General features: G+C 40.3%; 3 protein-coding genes across 4 annotated transcripts; 1 reads left to right on the forward strand and 2 right to left on the reverse strand.

Annotated features, from left to right (window-relative positions):
- Window positions 1–426: 426 nt before the first annotated feature.
- On the reverse strand, window positions 427–3,716 carry LOC145469062 (uncharacterized). Its single transcript, XM_081452716.1, has 2 exons — window positions 3,060–3,716; window positions 427–2,452 (listed from the first exon to the last, which is right to left on the reverse strand). The coding sequence occupies exons 1-2, from the start codon at window positions 3,667–3,669 to the stop codon at window positions 1,749–1,751; spliced, it is 1,314 nt and encodes a 437-aa protein (XP_081308842.1). The 5' UTR covers window positions 3,670–3,716; the 3' UTR covers window positions 427–1,748.
- A 317-nt stretch (window positions 3,717–4,033) lies between these two features.
- On the forward strand, window positions 4,034–12,277 carry LOC145469065 (LETM1 domain-containing protein 1-like). Of its 2 annotated transcripts, XM_081452721.1 has the most exons (7): window positions 4,034–4,393; window positions 5,426–5,508; window positions 6,083–6,269; window positions 7,731–7,832; window positions 8,346–8,498; window positions 9,022–9,118; window positions 9,611–12,277. In XM_081452721.1, the coding sequence occupies exons 1-7, from the start codon at window positions 4,037–4,039 to the stop codon at window positions 9,697–9,699; spliced, it is 1,068 nt and encodes a 355-aa protein (XP_081308847.1). In that variant the 5' UTR covers window positions 4,034–4,036; the 3' UTR covers window positions 9,700–12,277. The 2 variants fall into 2 exon arrangements, with proteins under 2 accessions (XP_081308847.1, XP_081308846.1); XM_081452720.1 differs by lacking the exon at window positions 9,611–12,277 and having other exon boundaries at window positions 9,022–9,596.
- A 78-nt stretch (window positions 12,278–12,355) lies between these two features.
- Window positions 12,356–19,379, reverse strand: LOC145469060 (follistatin-related protein 5-like). Its single transcript, XM_081452714.1, has 5 exons — window positions 18,588–19,379; window positions 16,243–16,411; window positions 15,626–15,731; window positions 15,120–15,285; window positions 12,356–14,119 (listed from the first exon to the last, which is right to left on the reverse strand). The coding sequence occupies exons 1-5, from the start codon at window positions 18,634–18,636 to the stop codon at window positions 13,245–13,247; spliced, it is 1,365 nt and encodes a 454-aa protein (XP_081308840.1). The 5' UTR covers window positions 18,637–19,379; the 3' UTR covers window positions 12,356–13,244.
- Window positions 19,380–19,961: the final 582 nt, after the last annotated feature.

The raw sequence follows: 19,961 nt of genomic DNA on the forward strand, positions 1-19,961 counted from the left end.
AATTTGTCGAAATCGCAATTCGGGGTACGGGGAATGAGCCAACGGGGAAAGGGAAACAAGCCAAAACGAACGGGGTGGGGCAAGAAAAAAAAAGAAAAAAACCGGAAGCGAGGGAAAAAACGTCTGTGGAAAGACAAATCTCTTTTTTTTTTTGCATCAATTATTTTATGAAGCACTGAACTATTAAATCCACCTCACCCACTGTTTATTTATTAATTTTTGGAGTGATTTTTTGGGGTCTTATTTATCTGAATGAAGCATTTTTACAAGTCAGTATTTACTTACCCTACTACCAGATATTTTTCAACGTGCAGCGGGATGCTTCGGGTTGGCCGAAGGTCGACGGGGTTAGACTTAAGATTTTACCCAACCAGAAACTGCACGTAAAAAGCCTCTGACACCCAGGGACAAAGGGGGGGAATCCCATGTGAAAAGGTGGGGGTTGCACGTCGGAAACTTTGAAGCAATCCCCTAATGGAGACCAATTTGGGCGCTGCTAGAGCTTTATTTGACCCCTATAAAAAGAAACCACTTTAAAACGAATATGACAGTGTTTTTTGTTTTTTGTTTTTTTTAGTGCAACCCTAAAAGATACCTGTCGTTTTGTCATAAACATCGCAACTGAGACAAAAATCCAAGATTTTACACCCATACCCCCATCATTTACACCCCTGACAAGTATCCCTGACCCTTTGAGTTTTTCTTGAAACCAGAGTATAATTTCGTAAAACTCCAGGTAGCTTGCAAAAGATTTTTGCCACATAGTTCAAGATGTGAGACTGAATACACACTCAACAAGAATTTTAATTTACTATATCCTCAGACGTTCTACTGTACATTTCTTGTAGACTAAAAGTGAGAGTTAACATTTGAATTTATATGCCTGCCTTGTTCAAAATACCTTCCCCCACCCCCACAACTATTATTTCAGCTCTTCCAAGTAATAAGTCATTCTCTGCATGATATAGGGTAGCCTATTATGCAGATGCTCTGTGGGATTGTCATGCAATCTTCCTTCCATGTTTGTGGGGAAGGAAGATTGCGTGACAAGCCCAAAGCCTACCTGCGTAGGAGGCTAGATATAGAGTGAAGAGAAAAATCGGGACTAAAACTGAAAAACATTGAAATTTCTAAATTTTTAGGGCTGATAAGCTTGCAGTAATGAATGTTTAAGTCTGAGACTCATTAAGGCACCAAGACACTTGTTTCAAATTGGACCACTTTCACGATGTCACACAATATCACTTTTTAAAAAAAAACACATATACAAAACACCACCGAAGATCAATAATTATTATTTATCTTTGCAAATTTAGTAGATAAACAAGGACTATGTGACTTACTTCAAAAGGGATTTCAAGATTTTGAGATCAACAGTACTTGTAGTTACATGTACTTATTTTTCTATTATATCATTAGGTAAGAATTATGTTAATGAATTAATATTATTACATACTCGATGATTTTGATTTTGATATTTTTTCATTGATACCTTTATTCTTCCTTGAAGATATTAGCTCTGTCTGGCTACCCCAAAAATAAGAGCAAATTAAAATAAAGTTTGTGTATGTATGCACCAACGGTTTCTGCGATCCACTATTTTCTAGACACCATTTGTCACCCTTATAAATTGCCCACCTGTACCTCTGTCACCTACATCACCCCTTCAGGTGGGCGTTGTGTTCACTGGCAACCATGGCACCAACACAAGTCAGGCACATTTTACTAATAAATAACCTTTTCATTATTTACTTAAGAAACTCATGCAGAAGAACAGTAGCTGTCAAAATGGTGCAAAGAATTGAGGTCATTGTGCTTGCTTTTAACCACCACTGATCACTTTCTGCAAATTTCTTGGGCATTAAAGCATCTTCAACACCACTGCTGAGATCAGATTTGTCCCTGATGCACATGGCTAATTTCTCTAACTCCTCCGCAGTTCTTTCTTCATGTTGAAGAACAGAGCTGTCGAGTTTCTCCAGGTACTGCTTTAGTGTCTGAAAATCTCCTTGTGTTTTGTACTGATTGATTTTCATAACCTCGATAACTGAGTCAATTCTTGATGTAAGGCTTTTTGTCATGTCAGCAATGTTTCCTTGGTGTTGGTTTGGTCCTTGGTTTTGAGTTACCGAAGATTGTCCACTTGCAAAGCTCTTAGCATATACAGGAGGCTGAATATGGATTCCAAACTCCTTGAGAGGATCAGAGGCTGAATTCAGAGTAACAAAGTTCAAGACACTTCCCAATTCTTCAAGCTTTTGTTCCAGTAATTTACTTTGTGTAGAGAAAGATTCCTTAAGCTCACTAGCTTGTGAACCCATTTGATTATCTTGTGCTTTTACTAGATCTGTAAGCTCATCAGTCTTTTGCATTAATGTGATTCCTGTTTCCTTAATGGAGTTTTTGATCTGCTTCAAGCGGATGTAGTTCACTATGGAGGAACCTAGGATTCCTGGAAAAGACAATTGAAAGCAATAATATTTGCATTGATTGGATTTCACACCTTACTTTAGATGACTGCACACAGTCACAAAAAAACAACCCCTCCACTTTGAAGCATTCCTACCATATTGTAATAATATCAGGGGCAGATCTAGGGGGAGGGTGCAGGAGGTCCATGCCCCTCCCTGAGATGACATTTGGTTTTCTAATATAACTGGTATTCTGCAAAAAAACCTCAGTTGTGTCATTCCTTTGTGGTGCATCCCCTCCTAAGAAAAATCCTAGATCCACCCCTGGTTGAATATTATGCAAATATGTAAGGTTTGAGGGAATATTTTCAACACAAAAATTAGTGAAATTAATAAATGATCTTTTAGCATTTTGTTTAACCATTTTTTGAAACAATTTGAATGGTTAAACATTTTGCTAGCTCCCCTGACCAGCCCTACCAGCCCCCCCCCCCCCCCCACCCCACCTAGTAACTAGCAGGTATGAAATCTAAAATTCTCATGGTTCCACTCTACAGCATGACCATATGCAGCACATGGTCCGAAGATGCTGAAGTAAAAATATCACACCTCCCAAAGAAAATGGGAATTTAAGGCTGACGTTCTTACCAAGTGCTGCACCACCAACAGAGCCAATCACAGACCAGTGCTTAGTCCTCTCCGCTCTAGCTCTCTCTCTTTCATGAGAATCCCTAACAGCTCCAGACAGAAGCGCAAATTGATCTCTCTCCAAAGCTTCCAAATGTTCATATTCGCTCTTAATCCTTTTCTCTTCAACCAGAATCCGATGCTCCTCTGTCGCTAAAGCTAGATAACGTTCGTCATCACGAGGAATTCGGTCCAATTTACGGCGCACATCTTTTAGCTTCTCCTGAACAGAGCTTAGTGAGGACCTTGCTGATTGGACCTGACCTCGAGTTGTCATGAATTCGTTCTCTGCTTTCTTGACGCTCGTCTGAGCTTCTTGCACATCGGAAATCCCCACTAGATCTTCGAAAGCTTGAACAAAGCCACCCAGCTTCTCATAAGAGTATCGAAGTACGTTTTCACTCTTCACATACATGACATTCGAAGCTCTAGAAAACCACTTTCCCGGGAATTTCTGGTCACGAGATTTTGTTCCGTGAAGCAGGCGGCACCATATTTGCCATTCCTTAGTCCTTGCTCCGTTTTGAAAGCAACAGCTTTTTTGAAGAAGTGCGCTAGTAACTATTATCATTATTATTTTTTGTTTGCGTTAAAATGGTAAAGAAATACTCAGTGTTTTACTTCCCGATAGGTTAGAACGCGCCGGGCCGCCATGTTTGCCCACACTTTCCGAGAGGGGCTTGGGAAAGAAAAGGATAATTTTGGTAGGGCAGGGTGGGAAAGAAAGCTTTTGGAGAAGTTAGCTGAGGTGTTTTTGAGGTCCATGGCTTAGCTTTTAGATTCCTCTGAGGAAAATCGATTCTTTTGCTAAGGTTTTATGTCAACCACTGTGTTAGTAAGCAGGACTTTGAACAGTTGACCCTGTACCGTCACCCTACCCCGATGAGGATCTATGCGAGAGAGCAACCTGGAAACAAATATAGACTCGGAAAATAAATATGGCGATGCAAAGTTTTCGTCGAGCAACCCAGTGTTTCGGTTTGTACTATCGTTCTTCGACAAATTGCCACTTCTATGGACTTCAACAAAGAACTTTCAGTCACGTTAGAGTTGTTGGAACTGTTTATAATCGACTGGATTGCCGTCAAACAAACTTTTCAACCTCTTCAACTAATGCGACGAGATCCGGCGATTCGCGGATTCAAAAATTTCGTAAAGTTATTAACTCATTTGTCTCAGGAAGCAAGCAGTTGGGAAAGGATGTGAAGTTAATGTTTGAGATACAGAGGAAGCTGAAAAATAATGCTTTCAACTGGGACAGTTTAAAAACAGAGGAAATTATCCATTTACATCAGGTAAAAAGTTTGAGAGCTCTGACTCTGTAATGTTTAAAATATTTTATTCCCATCGGGACCCTGGGAGACTCTTGTAAAATGACGGAAATTCCTTCAAGAAAACTGTGTTGGTAATATAAAAGACCCCTAAGAGCTACCAGAATCCTTTTATTGGATATGACTGAAGCTCATATTTACCACCGACGGAAACTAGTTCCAATCTTGTGTTCAGTCGAGTGACAAAAGTATTGAAAAGACATCACTGGCCAGAAAAGAACCAGCTCCCAAAGTTAATTAAGGGATAGATAAACCATTTAACTTTTGAGGGAGTGGTTGGCTGATTTTCAAAAAAAAAAAAATCCTCCAAGCATACTTGTAGGTGAGGTAATAGTAAATTCTGTATAGTGGTCCATCAGGCTGGAGCTTATCCCAGTTTCCGTAGCATGAAGCGACTAGAAGTACTGTATTTCATCTCCCCCCCGGATGGAATGCTAGTCCATTGCAGGGTTGTACCCCAGCATTTAATTTGCCGGTACCCATTTATATACCATGGGTGGAGAGAGGCACTATGAGAGTAACATGTCTTTCCGAGAGAGTTAGTGAGTTTGAGCCCATGACATGTGACACATTCCCCTCCAATCGGAAAACATATTTGCATTGGGAGGCACAACAAAAGAGAGTATTACCCCCTAGTGCTGGAATATGTTGTAGTATTCTGTGAATATTAGTCTCAAACATGGACATCCTAAGGGGTTGGAACATCTGATAACCCTAAAGAGTTAGGCTAAACGAATATTTAAAATGAATACCCTAAGCTGTAATGAAAATCCTGTCCATGTTACAAGCCCTAATCCCCTGACTCTAGTGTTGCTTTCTATGGAAACACGACTTGATAAGATAACAATATAGTAATAGAAACTAAGAAATGAGTTCTAGTACAGGGTTAATTTTGAAAACCCCCTCTGCTCTGATTAATTTCCATGACCTTCCTTGGGAACAGAATGTGAGGCCTGGAACCACAGTGAGTGACAGTGTTTCTGTACATTATTATAGACAAGAAAAGATCTTCTGAAGAGCTTGCCTGTTGTGGTGGGATTCTTTATACCATTCTTGGGCTATGCAGTTCCGTTTGTAGCGTAAGTGTTAAAGAATGGTATAAAATTTTGTTTTGTTTCCATAGAATACTGGGGTTGATCAAGGTTTCTGGTTAAAGGAAGCCAGCCATACTAGAGAACTTATATTTTAGCCGATAGGTTTTGAAACAAGTCGTGGTGCCAAATCTCATACATTTTTTTCTCATACATGAAAATGAGTTGTTCATATGAGTTTTTTTTCACAAGAATATGCTTTCAAAAAAAGGCAAGGTAGAATGTGAATAGTCCATTTCTTAGGTCCCAATAAATTGATGAAAGCTGCATATGATATAGTAGACTGTAACATTTGAGTGTATCACAGGCATCGTCATCACCTGTGCATTTTGCATCGTGCAACATATAAGGTGTCATATCATAGACATCATTCAAGCTACACGAGAATAAAACCCAGAAAATAGAAACAAAAGAAAAACAACAATACAACAGAAAACAGACCAGTGCTTGTTACAGGTGTTTTGATCTATTTTTTTTATTAGAGGTTATGTATTGTTGTTCAAATTCTTAAAGCTGTTTCTAAACTTAATAAATCATTTTACTTTTCATTTGATATTTTCAGCTTCCTTTATCCCAAGCAACTGTTATCCCATCATTATTGGCAACCTCACCAGCGGAGGAAATTTGAACTACAGGATGTTAGAAGAAGACAGAAACATCATCTTCCTATTGTGAGAGAAATTGGAAGACTAGCACTGAGTTATAAAGCAAGCAGGCGCTCAAAAGACTTAATGTCAACTTCAGTAAAGGTAAACTTAGGTTTCACGGCTGTAATGTGCTTTGCCATGAAGTTCCAAGAGTAATGCCTCCCCTAACCTGTGAAGCATGTCCAGGGCTTCAAATAATTTCGCAGCTGGCACTGGTCAAATTGTCTGGTCAAACCTATTTTTGCTTGGACACATCCCATTTTTGGCTGGACAAACATCTATTACATCTTATCACTATAAAAGTGTCCCCTCCCCCCTTCACATGATGTTTAAATGTGAAACAAGTAAATTTTCAATGCATTTATTGTACATGAGCATTGATCTCAATGCAGGAAAAGTGGCACGGTTTACGGTCATGACGCCCCCAGGATATAACGCCCCCGACATGACGCCCCCCAACTACAAGACATAACGCCCCCTATAAGACATAACGTCCCCTACCATTAAGATATAACGCCCCCGAACTTAAGTTTAGAACTTGAGTGAAGTGCGTGTAAAGATTTAGGTACAGCAAAATCAGTATCACATTTGAGTGAAAATTTGCAAGGATAGCCGGAAATTTTATGACCATTACGAGTCGTTTATTAAAAGTTCTTGGTCTGGTATACAGTTAAGTATCCCCCTTTTCCCCTCCTTTTTCACAAATGCCAATAATATTGAACCTTTGAATATTTAAAACTTGAAACTCTAAAATATTTTAATTTTTTCCTTACCAGCATAAACGACTGGACAAATTGTCCAGCCGTCTAAGGATTTGACCAGACATTGTCAGTTGACTGGCCATTATTTGAAGTCCTGATGTCTTTTTTTTTGTATGGCTCTTGTTTAATGCTCTAAGAAAAAATTATCGGACAAGTGACAGCTGGAAATATGTCTGTGTTCGCAGGCCATGCCTGCCCCCCACCTTGAAAGAAAAAAACAATATAGTTTTTTTTTTTAATTCCAAACAGGTATTTCATTAATGTTTTCAGTACAAGGGCAACTGCTTTTCACAGGCAGGCAAAACTATTAGAACTGAACTTTTTTTTAAGAAAAATTTTCTGTTAGATGGTCAAACCCACTGGGCAAAATCATCCTTACAGCCGGTCAATTTGCCTGGTGCCCAGCCCTTAATCAAACCCCTGATCCCAAAGGTAGAAGTTCTCTGAATATGTATGTGTATACCCTCTGAATTTTCAGGTAAACAAAATATTGTGTTTTGAATATCAGAATTCCAGCTAAGATTTCTAGGAAAGCAATAGCAGTTTAACAAAGATTTGGGTTATAAGAATTTCTTTCTTACATAAAAATCCAAACAAATGAAGAATTAAGAATCCCAACAGATGAAACTAATTGGTGTCAACAAATATCTTAATGCCTTTGAAGGGATCTCTGAAGATGATGCAAAACAGTTGAATGATGCGTTTTAATCATTTGATTTAAGCCAGGCGTGTGTATTGTAGAAGATGTTTTGATCTGTTTGTCATCAATAATAATTACTTTGTTGTCATAATTTTTCCTAAGGTTGTAAACAAACAACACCCATCCAATGAAGAGCTCTTAAGCATGGCAGAGTTCTTTAAGGGAGAACTTCTTGGTTTTGACCATTTACCACGCTATCACTTGGTGAGTGACGTTTCCCCACAATTACCAGCTTAGCCTTTTAACTTGTAAGTTCACTCTTAAGTTCAGCTAAAACCAAGAAGTGCTGTTTTATCAGGTTTCAAATTGTTGTTCTTTTGGCGAGAGTCCTAGGTTAAACTTTTCTTGACCACATAAATTTTAATATAATATGTTAGAAAATTTCAAAGTGTCTCTGACAAGGATTTAGATAAAGTTTTGAATGACTAGTAGATTTATACTCAAACAATTTGCTTATTGGCTCTCATTTTCTATGTGGGATAGTTGACTCGGGCTGTACCGTCGTCAACTGCATTATCGTATCATGCGATAGAAATCTCGAGCTCATAATCCAATTGTTTAATAGTCTAAGCACTCCTGACAGTTTGGGAGAACTCAAAAAAGGTGTCTCGCCTGTCAGCTCATGTTCTCCCAAACTTCCACTCATGTTTTTATAACTTGATAGAAACACAGTACATGTTTTCTATCATTTTCTTAATTGTGATGAATATTTCACAGAAAAAACTCAGTCATGTTTGGCTAATCAGTCCCTGGCTGCCAAAACCAGTTCTGCGAGCTCGTCTAAAACATGTGCTGAAATCAATTAAGAAGGAAGATGCTGCTTTGAAGAGAGAAGGTCTGGAGAATCTACAAGAGGAACAATTGAAAACGGTGAGCAAGCATTGAAAAACACATGAAAGTCTTTTATGAAGTTTTATCTTCCAAGGCTTAAGTTTCCTGAGATTGTGCATGTGCAGATGCACTCTCTTGTGCCTGCAAATGCAACTCCCATTGCTCTCCTTGCTGTAAAAGGCATATTTCTTCATGTGTGTGTATGCAAAGCTTCTTGGACATCCAAAACTATGGTTTTTAAAAATCCAGAAAAAGACCAAAAAGACGGGTCTTTTAGAAAAGGTCATACTAGTTAAATGTTTACAGTAAAATTAAAATTGATCGTGGGATGTGGGATGAAAAACAGAAAATCTCAGGTTATGGATATTATGCAGAGAACTGAGACTCTAACCAGGCAGGCTCCGGATAAACATTCTGAGTAGAAAGGGATGGCAGGATTGAGTTAAAAATAGTGGACCTTCTATTTACATGGTAATTTGTCTTGCAAAATGGCAGAACAATGACAGTAAGAGGATGATGTACCTGCCTTTGTAGTATGGTCTAGTTTTCCCATTTTTGTCAGGTTTGTCACTCAAGAGGTCTGGACACGACTGATGTTGACCCGGAGGCACTGGTGCGGTGGTTAGCTGATTGGGTGGAGTTGTCAGATGCTGCTGGAGGTAAGACATGTTGTTGTGAGAAATGGCACTGTTTTCATGGCAAGCGTAATGCAAGCTTATCTCAGTTATGTGTGCTATTTTCCATGTTTATGTGATGTTGCTGCAGCTCACATTTGCTGCACTTGCCAGCCACCTGATGACATGTTTTCCCGTGCTTGCAACTGGTTACATGTTTTCCCACCCTTGTAATTGGTTACATGTTTTCCCACGCTTGTAACTGGTTACATGTTTTCCCGCACTTTTAACTGGTTACATGTTTTCCCATGCTTGCAACTGGTTACATTTTTTCTAGCACTTGCAACTGGTTACATGTTTTCTCGTGCTTGCAACTGGTTACATGTTTTCCCATGCTTGTTGCTTGTAATGCGTTTCTCTGCCCTTTCTGAGCTGGTTACATGAGGTAATGCGCTTACTGTTTTTGATGCTGTAATTTCAAATAACTCATTTACTCCCCAATCTTACCTCCTTGACTGATTCCTCTTCTTCTCACAGATACCGATGAATCATTCTTGGCTCATTGTGCTGTCTTTAAGACCATGAATTATAGCGGGGACAAAGATTTACTCGTGCAAGGAAGATGATACTAAGAAAATTAATATAATTGTGGGTTGCTGTTAAAAGATCAAGAGTCTTGAAAGAATACCTCAGTTTTAAAATATTGAACTACACTGTACATGTTGCAACACATTGCAATGAGGCTATCTGTATTTTGCATTATTTGTATATGGCAAGTTATCTGTTGTAGATAAGTTTAACGTTCTTGCATGATCGTGCACGTTCTTGAAATGACTGTTTTAGAAATGAAATGAATCTTTAAAATTTAAAAGACGTGTGTAAACATCATGGGTAACAGTAAAGAGCACATTACCAATTTAATCCCAAAATATGAAGAAGAGCAAAAAGGCAAGGACAGACTACGTACCTTGGAGGGTCTGATCAGTGCGAACACAGACTGTTTCCCTCTTGTTTTTGTTTCAGTGCTGCTTGCTTTTTCAAGACTCAAAACAAAGTATTTTGCTGACAACTAGAAATTTCACACATAATTTTCTTGTGAGTTCAATGTCAGGTCAGTCCAGCTTGGATTGTTGAAATATAATTCATTTAGACTGTCCAAACTTTTTATGGGAATTGTCAGGAAAAGTAATAGTCAGTAATTTTCAACCACAGTTTATCAATAATGATGAAGATGATGATGATGCAGGTGTATAAATTTTGTAATAGTATTTTGATCCATTTTTAGGGGATCCTTCAAATTTGACCTTGCCACCTTTTCCAGGTTAAGAATAGACAATGTTTTGTAATTAATGAAGCACTTACTGAAAAGTTACAATTGATTTTTTTCAGCAGCCCATATTATGGTTGGCTTATCTCTAACCATAAGGTCTTTTGCCAGTTGATGGTTGTTTATTAATGTGTACTATCATTGTATTCTATTTGCTACATGGTTACTGACTGGCAAACAATGAATTATATTTATAGGTCCAGCTTAACAGGATTCAAATTCTCAACATCATTGAAGACGTTTTTGTCCAAGCATTTCCCCTAGAAAATCTGAGGAAGACCTTTTCATAAAATGATTTGAACACTGCAAAAAATCTGATCTTAATCAGAGTAATTCTATCAGTCTTCTGTTGATGCAAGCATTCACTCCAATATTAATAACCTAATTTACAAGATATAATCAAAATATCTTATATCATGCCAGAAAATAACATTCTTCGGCTACACTTTAAGGTGGCTCACCCAGGAGTGTAGTGTAACTAAGTCAAATGTCATGCCTGCAATAACATTATTCGGCTACACTTTAAGGTGAAACACCTAGGAATGTAGTTTAAGCAAGAGAGTGTAATGTCATGCCTACAATAACATTATTCGGCTACACTTTAAGGTGACACACCCAGGAGTGTAGTTTAACCAAGAGAGTCTAATGTCATGCCTACAATAACATTATTCGGCTACACTTTAAGGTGACACACCCAGGAGTGTAGTTTAACCAAGAGAGTCTAATGTCATGCCTACGATAACATTATTCGGCTACACTTTAAGGTGGCACACCCAGGAGTGTAGTTTAACCAAGAGAGTCTAATGTCATGCCTACAATAACATTATTCGGCTACACTTTAAGGTGACACACCCAGGAGTGTAGTTTAACCAAGAGAGTCTAATGTCATGCCTACAATAACATTATTCGGCTACACTTTAAGGTGGCACACCCAGGAGTGTAGTTTAACCAAGAGAGTCTAATGTCATGCCTACAATAACATTATTCGGCTACACTTTAAGGTGGCACACCTAGGAGTGTAGTTTAAGCAAGAGAGTCTAATGTCATGCCTGCAAAAACATTATTCGGCTACACTTTAAGCTGGCTCACCCAGGAGTGTAGTGTAACCAAGAAAGTCTAATGTCATGCCAAAACGAAAGCAATTACTCTGACCAATCACAAAAGCCACAAACACCAATCGGAATTCAAAGCAAAAACTGGCTGAAAGCGCCGGAAAGTGCGTGCGACCAAGTGAAGATTGGTTTTGGTTTTGCTTCTCATTGGTTGAGAAAGTGGCGCAAGTTATTCCAACCAATCACCGAGCGAAGTAAAGCGAAACCAAAGCAAACCAGAATTACTTGTGACACTCAATGCAAAGAGTCGCGCTAAACGTGTCTTCCTTTTGTAAATGACTGTGACTATATGAAACGCATATATCTGAGCTGCGGATTAAAGAATGAAGATGTGAGTGATCGTCGCAGTTATGAACACTAGTTAATTAAGCAGTGGTGAAAATAAGGCCTGATAAAGAATTCAGGCTTGTACATCGAACCCATGACCTCTGCGATACCGACGGGTGCAGTGCTTTACCAACTGAGCTAACAAGCCAACTGGGAGGTGTTCGTTTTGTTGGTGCGTAATAAACCCGTGAAGTGATAGTGAAGAATGATCATCGCAGTAAATTTTCCAATTTAAGCAATTGGAGAGAAGAAGCCTAAAAAAATCAGGGCTTCAACGGGATTCGAACCCGTGACCTCCGCGGTACCGGTGCGATGCTCTACCAACTGAGCTATGAAGCCACACATTGGGAGCGAGGTCAATTTATTGAGTTCATATCTTCTCGTGAGGAGTGAAATGATGTGAAGTTTATATGAAATAATTCACATATGAACTGCGGTTGTAGGCTTCATAGCTCAGTTGGTAGAGCATCGCACCGGTATTCGCGGAGGTCACGGGTTCGAATCCCGTTGAAGCCCTGATTTTTTCAGGCTTCTTCTTTCCAATTGCTTAAATTGGAAAATTTACTGCGATGATCATTCTTCACTATCATCTACAACCGCAGTTCATATATGAATTATTTCATATAAACTTCACATCAAACCCGTCAAGTGATGAATAAATGTGTGTGAAAATATGAAATTATTTATCTGAACTGTGACTGCGACGATCCCTTACACCTTCATTTTTTAATCTGCGGTTCCAATATATGATTTTTTAGGCTTTATTTTCACTACCGCTCAACGATCTCCACATCTTCATGTCTGTTTTGCATTGACAGTTGTCACTGAAGACGCGTGCTTTGAATGTTGTAATAGGGATGCAAACTATGTATGAAACCATTCTTCACAACTAATATCACCAAAAGGCTACTTTACCGAATCTTTGCAAGCTGAACAGCGGACACAAAAGAAATAAAAGATTAGATAATTAATTGCAATCAAATTGAACCATGCAAGTACTCTGTCTCTGGTTGTTGTCCTCTACGAGAAAATGAGACGAGAAATTCCGTGGCAGTTGAAGATAAGTGTGTGGAGAGTCGGTGATGGCGAAACCTTCGAAGTTCTGGTGAGGGGGTGTGTGGTATTTGGATAGACCAGTTTCTTTCAACCTCACCAGAATTCTAAGGCACCGTGTGCCGTGTTTTATTATTCTGATATCTCAATAAAAACTAGAAGCAACCACTGCACGATGCCCTCCTACAAGCGGCTTTACTAGTCGGATTCAAAGCTTTACAGTCTACGTACACTCTAATTCTCGTCAGGCGTTCGTTTGTTCGCAGAATATGAAGGTGTTCAAGCTAACATATACCGAGAGCTTAAACGCTTGTATTGTAGTATCAGCAGCGTAATGTCCTGGTTTGTTCACTCAGGCAATGGCCTTGTAAAAAGAAAACAGCAAGATAAAGATCAGCTTCTCCTGTGAGCAGCAGATTTTCTCTGCAGCACCGCTAGGCGAAGGTAGAGATGAATGCACCGCGAGCAGCCTGCTACCCCCGACCACGCCCATAACCATCCCATGCAGCTCTCGTGTGGCGGTGTTGATGATGGCAACGGAATTGTTGGCCGTAGCGGGAGACAACAGCCAAGACCCCGACCCGAGCAAAGATCGGTGCACAGAGTGCATGCCTGGCGCGCTAAACACGCTGCCCACACCTTCGATGTAACTGATTTTGGCGGCATATGACTCGAGCAGATCAAGATCCATCACAGCTATCTTGTCGCTGTAGACAAGGCTGATGTAAGCTAGGTAGCCTCCTTGCTGGCCAGCCTTCTTGTCGAAAACCAATTTACTTACTCCACCAGGGATCTCGAATTTGGATTTGAAAACTGCGGCGCTGTTGTTGTCAGGTATGAACAAGACAAAGACTTTACTGTCAAGGGGAAGGTTTGCAGTCTCGTTTACGGATTTGTACAGGGTAACGATATAGCGCCCATCAGGTGAAGCGTAGGGGGCTCCAGAAGCATTCCACTTCTTAACAATCTGATCAGAGGCCAGATCCATCTCTAGTAATGCCACGGATCTGCGGGAAGCATAGTACTGAACGAATGCGTGTTTGTTCACAGAGCTGTAGGCAATGTTCAAAGTTCCAGTGCAGCCATAATTGGAAACGTTAACGAGGCCTTTGTACGACTTGGATGAAAGGTCGAGTTGATGGAGCCCTGGGTTGAACAGGTGAGTGACGTAGCCAACTTCGCCACCTTTCACTTGTGAGTCAGCATACATGAAGCCGTGAGTCCAACCTGAAGAAGAGTGCAAAAACACAGACACCCTAAACGTAACGGTAATGGTAATGGTAATGGATTTATATCCCGCACATGCCAACCACTGTCTCATGGCGGTTTACAATTCTTGTATAGGGTGAGATCGGACGTCAGCCTGTAAAGGCGCCTCTGGCAGCCGCTATCAGTCCATATTTGATCTCACCCACCCACCCAACCCATGCATGAGTGTAAAAGACAGATGAAATCAGAAATAGAGATATACCACCACAACGGGAACTACGTCCCCTTGTCTTTTCGAACAGTGTGTGGGTTCTTTAACGTCCCACAGATTATTTGGACCAATTGTTGTGAGACGAGACCCACGGTTTATCGTCCTTATCCGAGAACCTACCACGAAAAGAGCTGATGAGCAAATGGGCTCCTGACCACAATGAATAATGACTAACTTTTCACAAAAAAAAGATATTAGGGGAATTGCAAATGAGCAATGGTCTCACTAGTGGTAGCAAAACCAACCAGAGAAATGCACCAGCCAACGCACGAGAAATAATGATACATAAAACAATGATCCAGTAAGAATTCTCACAGGAAAAGCAAGTTAATTATGCCAAGAAAAAGGGGCGGAGGGTAGTTCAGCGAAGGAAATAAAAGGAATCTATGGTTCGTAGTTTTGATGTTACTTTTGAGTGGTTGTGGAAGAACAAACTAGCAAGACTATCATGTTTCCTAATTTTGCTTGGAGATAGCGAAGAGCCCCTCCTCGCGGGAAGCAATTTCATGCGCGCTCGCGTGTTTCGGTCTCTTTACTGTCCCAAAGAAAAATTAGGGATTACTCGTAGTCTAGGCTCGATTTCCGCCGCTTTCTGTGTTCCTCCCCGGGGGAGGAGCGCAGGCTCCTCTCCCGAACAGCGGCTGGTAATCGAGCCTACTCGTAGTCCAGAAAAAAAAAAACATTTAATTTTTGTTGCATCTCTTTGAGCTTTTGGTAAACCATGAAATCGCTGATGAAAGCACTAACCTGGTTTTACATGCGCTTTGATAGCCTTGTGAGTCCTCTCCAGTTTCCCCGCGGTGTTGATGACGTCAAAGGTAGAGTTAGTCCACGTATTAACCCAGACCTCTTTTAGCCAGTGTAGGTAATACAGATCATATGGGTACCCCCCTGTAGGAATTGTTTCGATGACCTCTCGGAGAAGAGCAGAAAACAAAGCGTAAATTTGAGGATTAACATCTACTGTCTCTTTCAATTGTAACCAAACGTGTCGTTTATTTTGGTTTATTTTATTATTCATCCAGCCAGCGGGATCTTCTTCTCAACCTCCATGCCACAACCGCCTTCTTAGAGTTCTTAAAAGCCAAGCTTTTTGTTCGTACGTAAACGGTGATTTAGGTTCCATTTAAGACAGCGTTAAGAAACCTTTAAGTGAAATCTTAAATTGATCTTGAGTACATTTAATTACAGCTCGCAGTGGTTGGAATTACACTACGATCGGCTTGAACTTTTTAGTCCAGCAAAACATTTACCTTTCCTTTTTGCACATCAATGACGTGAACGCGATTCCCAGGCATATCACTGAAGAAAATGAGCTCATCTCTCACCAACACCGCATATCCAAACGAGCATTTATTCCTGTTAAAGCCAGAGATTAGTACTGTTTAGATGATCGAACAACTTCTCCACACTAATGCCATTCGAGGTATATGGAATAGTGACGAGAAAACACATCTTGATTCTTAGTCTTCAACGGTGAGCAGGACCATGTTGGTGGTTGCCTAAGTGGGGTCCCCCAGTGAAACTTTTCAGTCGGTTGTTGATGATGATGACAGCGAGGGGTCTATACATCAACAGCGTTAAAACCGAGTTTCTTTTATTTGCGACAACTTGATTAGAGCCTGCTCGAGTTTATTTCCAGTTTGAGCAGCAGTAAGTCATAGTTCATGGTGTAGTTGGCATTCGGGATCCAAAAAAGAAAAGGAAAGGAATTGTCTCAAAAATTAATTAATTAATTAATTAATTTCAACTAACCAAAACGTACTAAAAATCCTGGGGGATCAAGAGCGTCGGCGGGGTGGGGGGGGGGGGATGGTAACGGAGATGCAGTCCCTATTGCTTTATTAGCCCCCTGGGAGAGATATGTTACCTGGAGTATCGGTTGTTTGATTTGGTACAAACACCCTCAGCTTCGATCTTCGACAAAACTGTCTTGCTCTCTGGGTCGATGACGTAAATGGCCTCAGATCCAAACACATAGAACAAAAGCTTTTGATCATTTGACCTGGAAGACGCAGCTTCGCAAACACTGCAAGAAACTGGAAACAACAAACAACAATAGCATGAGTAACAAAGACTCAAATATTAAGATTGGAATCAGCTGCTGTTATAATGTACAAATCTTTACATGGGATGACCACCCCTGAGTATCTGAGTACTAGATTTGTGTTTCGAAACGACATAACATCATATCGATTAAGGAGTACTGAAAATATATTGGCTATTCCGTAGTCCTGCGCCAATTATATTATTTGAAGAAGAGTTTCTCTTACAGCGGAACCAGGTTGTGGAACAGCCTCTCCAGTGACCTTCGTGCAACAATTTTAAACTTGACATACGACACCACAGTTTTGAATGCGTTTTAACACGGCATCCTGGTAAAGCAGCTTTTAGTAGGTATTTTAGCTTAGTCCAGTTAGGGATAATTAGTTGATCTTGTATCATTTTATAATCTTTGCTGAAGGATTTATCGTGTACAAATAAAGTTACCATTACCTCTACCAGTTACCACTTCTTGGTGAGGGGATGAGGGGAGGGGGCTACACGATATTCGCGACGGGTAAGTGGGAAGGCCCTGCGGGGGGGGGGGGGGGAGTGTGGGGGGGAAGGGGTTGAAATATTGCAGATGCTTGGAATTTATTTGGGTAAAAGTTTTTCTCTTGGCTGTTTTGGGGCTATATAGGACTATACACGCTCAAATCATTTTGAAATCTCTTGATTGTTTTGTTAATTTAATCGGACAATTTTGAGGTTGTGTTCAGGGCCTTCAGACACTAGCTTGCACCTTTTAGAGAGTCTGGAACGAAACAAGGAAAGAACTCCACTAAGTGAGTTATTCTGTTCGCGTTGAAAATAGCAGCTTTCCGTGCAATTTGAATTGAGATCACGACCAAACGCGCTTTGCTCAGTCCATTTACTGTTGAACGAGATGAGTTGGCCGCAAAGCCGAGTGGAACTACAAGTAAATCAATCTCACAGGCTCACAGGAAGGGCAAATATTTAGTGTTTAAACTGTGAAAACGGTTGCGAAATCTTGTAATTGTATCCCAGTCTGGATATGGTCGGAGTAAACCGTGCTTATGGAAATATAAAGAGTCCAGGTGGATCTCGAACACATTTCATGTTGTCCGCTCTTTCGGTTTGTTTTCTCAGAAATTTCATCAGTTTCCGGAGTACCTAAATTGATTAATATTGTTCGTGTGATGTCTCCCTGCAACCTTACGCCCGGTTCAGACGACGTACTTCACATGAGCCGAATCGCATTCAACGAATTTAGAACATTCGAGCAATAATGGCAAAAATTAAGTTACCAAAAAACACTCATGATAATATTTTGATAACAGTTTAGAAGAACTTATCGGGCCTTAAGCTCTCAAGTTGACCCCGCGAGAGAAAACTGAACTTGAAGTTAAACAGACGTTTCGTGTTAAACACAATAACGCTCGCTTAAAGATTCTTACGAGGTTTCTCGATAATACTTGAGAATTTAATCGCGAGGTCACTTAGAGAAATGAACTAAGTTGAGTTGTTTTAAATAGTATTCCAAAAGTTACCGCGCTATGAGTAGATTTTTAGTAAATAATTTTTGCACTTATTTCTCGAATTTTCGGGCCCGCAAAGCCTATTTCTAGTTAATCTGTATCTCAAAACAGAAAGGTGTATACGCCTGAAACTTTTTGTATGAAGGGAACTTCTGGTCATAAATAAGAATATGTAAATAAAACAGCTCTGTAATGATAAAGTTTGAGACTTTGCTACGGCTTTCCGGGTGCGAACCTTCGAGAAACGGGCCCCTGAACCGGGCCCTATGGCTCTACACAAGAATCGCTTGTCAAAGGGAAGAAGATATCTGGATAGGATGCCTATTATTTAACCCCGAATCGACCGGGAGCTTCAAGTACAGCAGCTCGTCCCAACCGAATTATTTACAAGTAATAGTCTTTCCTGATCATGACATGAAGAGCGCAAACAAACCTCTCAAATCTCAGAATCTCAAATCTCTCAATTAATGCAACCAAGTAGAGATTTGATTAGCATTTACTGAAGGAAAAACGTAAGGGCAGACAGGCATATGTTTCCTGACTGACATATCAGCTAAATTCGTCAGCAATCTTATCGCTAAACAACAATGCACGACACAGCCCAAAATCATCGGAATAGAAGTGAATTATCACATCAAATTATCGTTAATCGTGGCTAGTTTTGATTACTCACCAAAAGCAACAACTATGAAGCTGACAATCACAGATGATATTGAAGTCATTGCTGAGCCTTTTGGGTCAATCCAAGGTTTGTACGTCTCTCTTGGTAGCTTTAGTTTTGATGTAGACTACGAGCGGTCCTTCTTTCGCTTCGTCCGTCGTGCGTGACGTGAAACAAAACCGCCAAAAAAAAAAAAAAATACCATGGCCGCGCGAACTACTGTTGGCGCGTGAGAAGCAGGATTTCACGCGGCCATTTTTTTCTCGCGGTTTTCTTTCGCGTCACGCACGACAGACTGAGCAAAAGAGGGACTACTCCCCGGACTACTCGTAGTCTACGTTTTGATGTGATGTAATTTCGCAAGGTCAAGGACAGAAATAACCTCTCGGCGATCTGCCAAAATTCTGTTGTCACACCATCAACCACAATAGAACGGCTGCGAGGGAGACTACTAATTTCGGCGATGGATCGTGGGGCGGGAGAAATACACGCGTCTACTCGCAATTTCGCCCGCGCGTGTGTATTTCTCCCGCCCCACGATCCATCGCCGAAATTAGTAGTCTCCGTCGCAGCCGTTCTTTGTGTCGTCACGTAACGCTCCTCCCGTGACGACGAAGAGAACTTACGAAATTAGAGGCTATTGGCAGTCTACCATAACCCTTATTCCAACAGTAAATGCAACTGTTGTTCAGTAAGTCACGAAATGTAATCGTGACAGCCAATATTTTTATTGCATCTATTACTGTGTAAACTTGGTTATGCAAATGGCCAACAATGGGCTGAAGGGTCGAACATTAGGTTAAACTTCTTAGATGAGCAACAATATGAGGCATTAGAACCTGAATGCCTGATACTGAAAATTAACGTGTTGACACAAATTAAGTGTGCGGAGAAGAAGTGACTTTGAAAAACATTTAACTATAAAAATTGCGATAAGATGTTTCTCAAGAACATGGTGAAAAACCTAAAGAGCTAATTCGACGACGTTTCGACGTTACTGTAACGTCATTATCAAGTGAAAAAATGATTAAGTTTAAGGCCTGAAAATACTAAAAGAACAATACGTGATTGAAAAATGTTTACAAAAATAGATAACTTTCAAGCTAAACAAAAAGTTTCGAACGTATCGAGTACCGTTTGCACATTTAAATTAGGTTTGAGTTTCTTGATGAAAAGCATTTCAACACTATAATCAATCAAACCTGCTTTGGCATTTCTGAAGAATCTTGATTCGAAAAGGTTGTCATTCAAAAGATCGCTCCCATTTTGCTCCCGCAAATTGTTAGCGGAAAGCGTTAGAGCATGCTTCAAGACAACGGATTTTTCAGCCAATCAGCGGTTTTTCCGTCGTGCCCGCAGACATATATCACGAGCAGCTTGCCTGTA

This window comes from Orbicella franksi, chromosome 15 (assembly GCF_964199315.1).
Source record: "Orbicella franksi chromosome 15, jaOrbFran1.1, whole genome shotgun sequence".
Classification (NCBI taxonomy): Eukaryota; Metazoa; Cnidaria; class Anthozoa; order Scleractinia; family Merulinidae; genus Orbicella; species Orbicella franksi.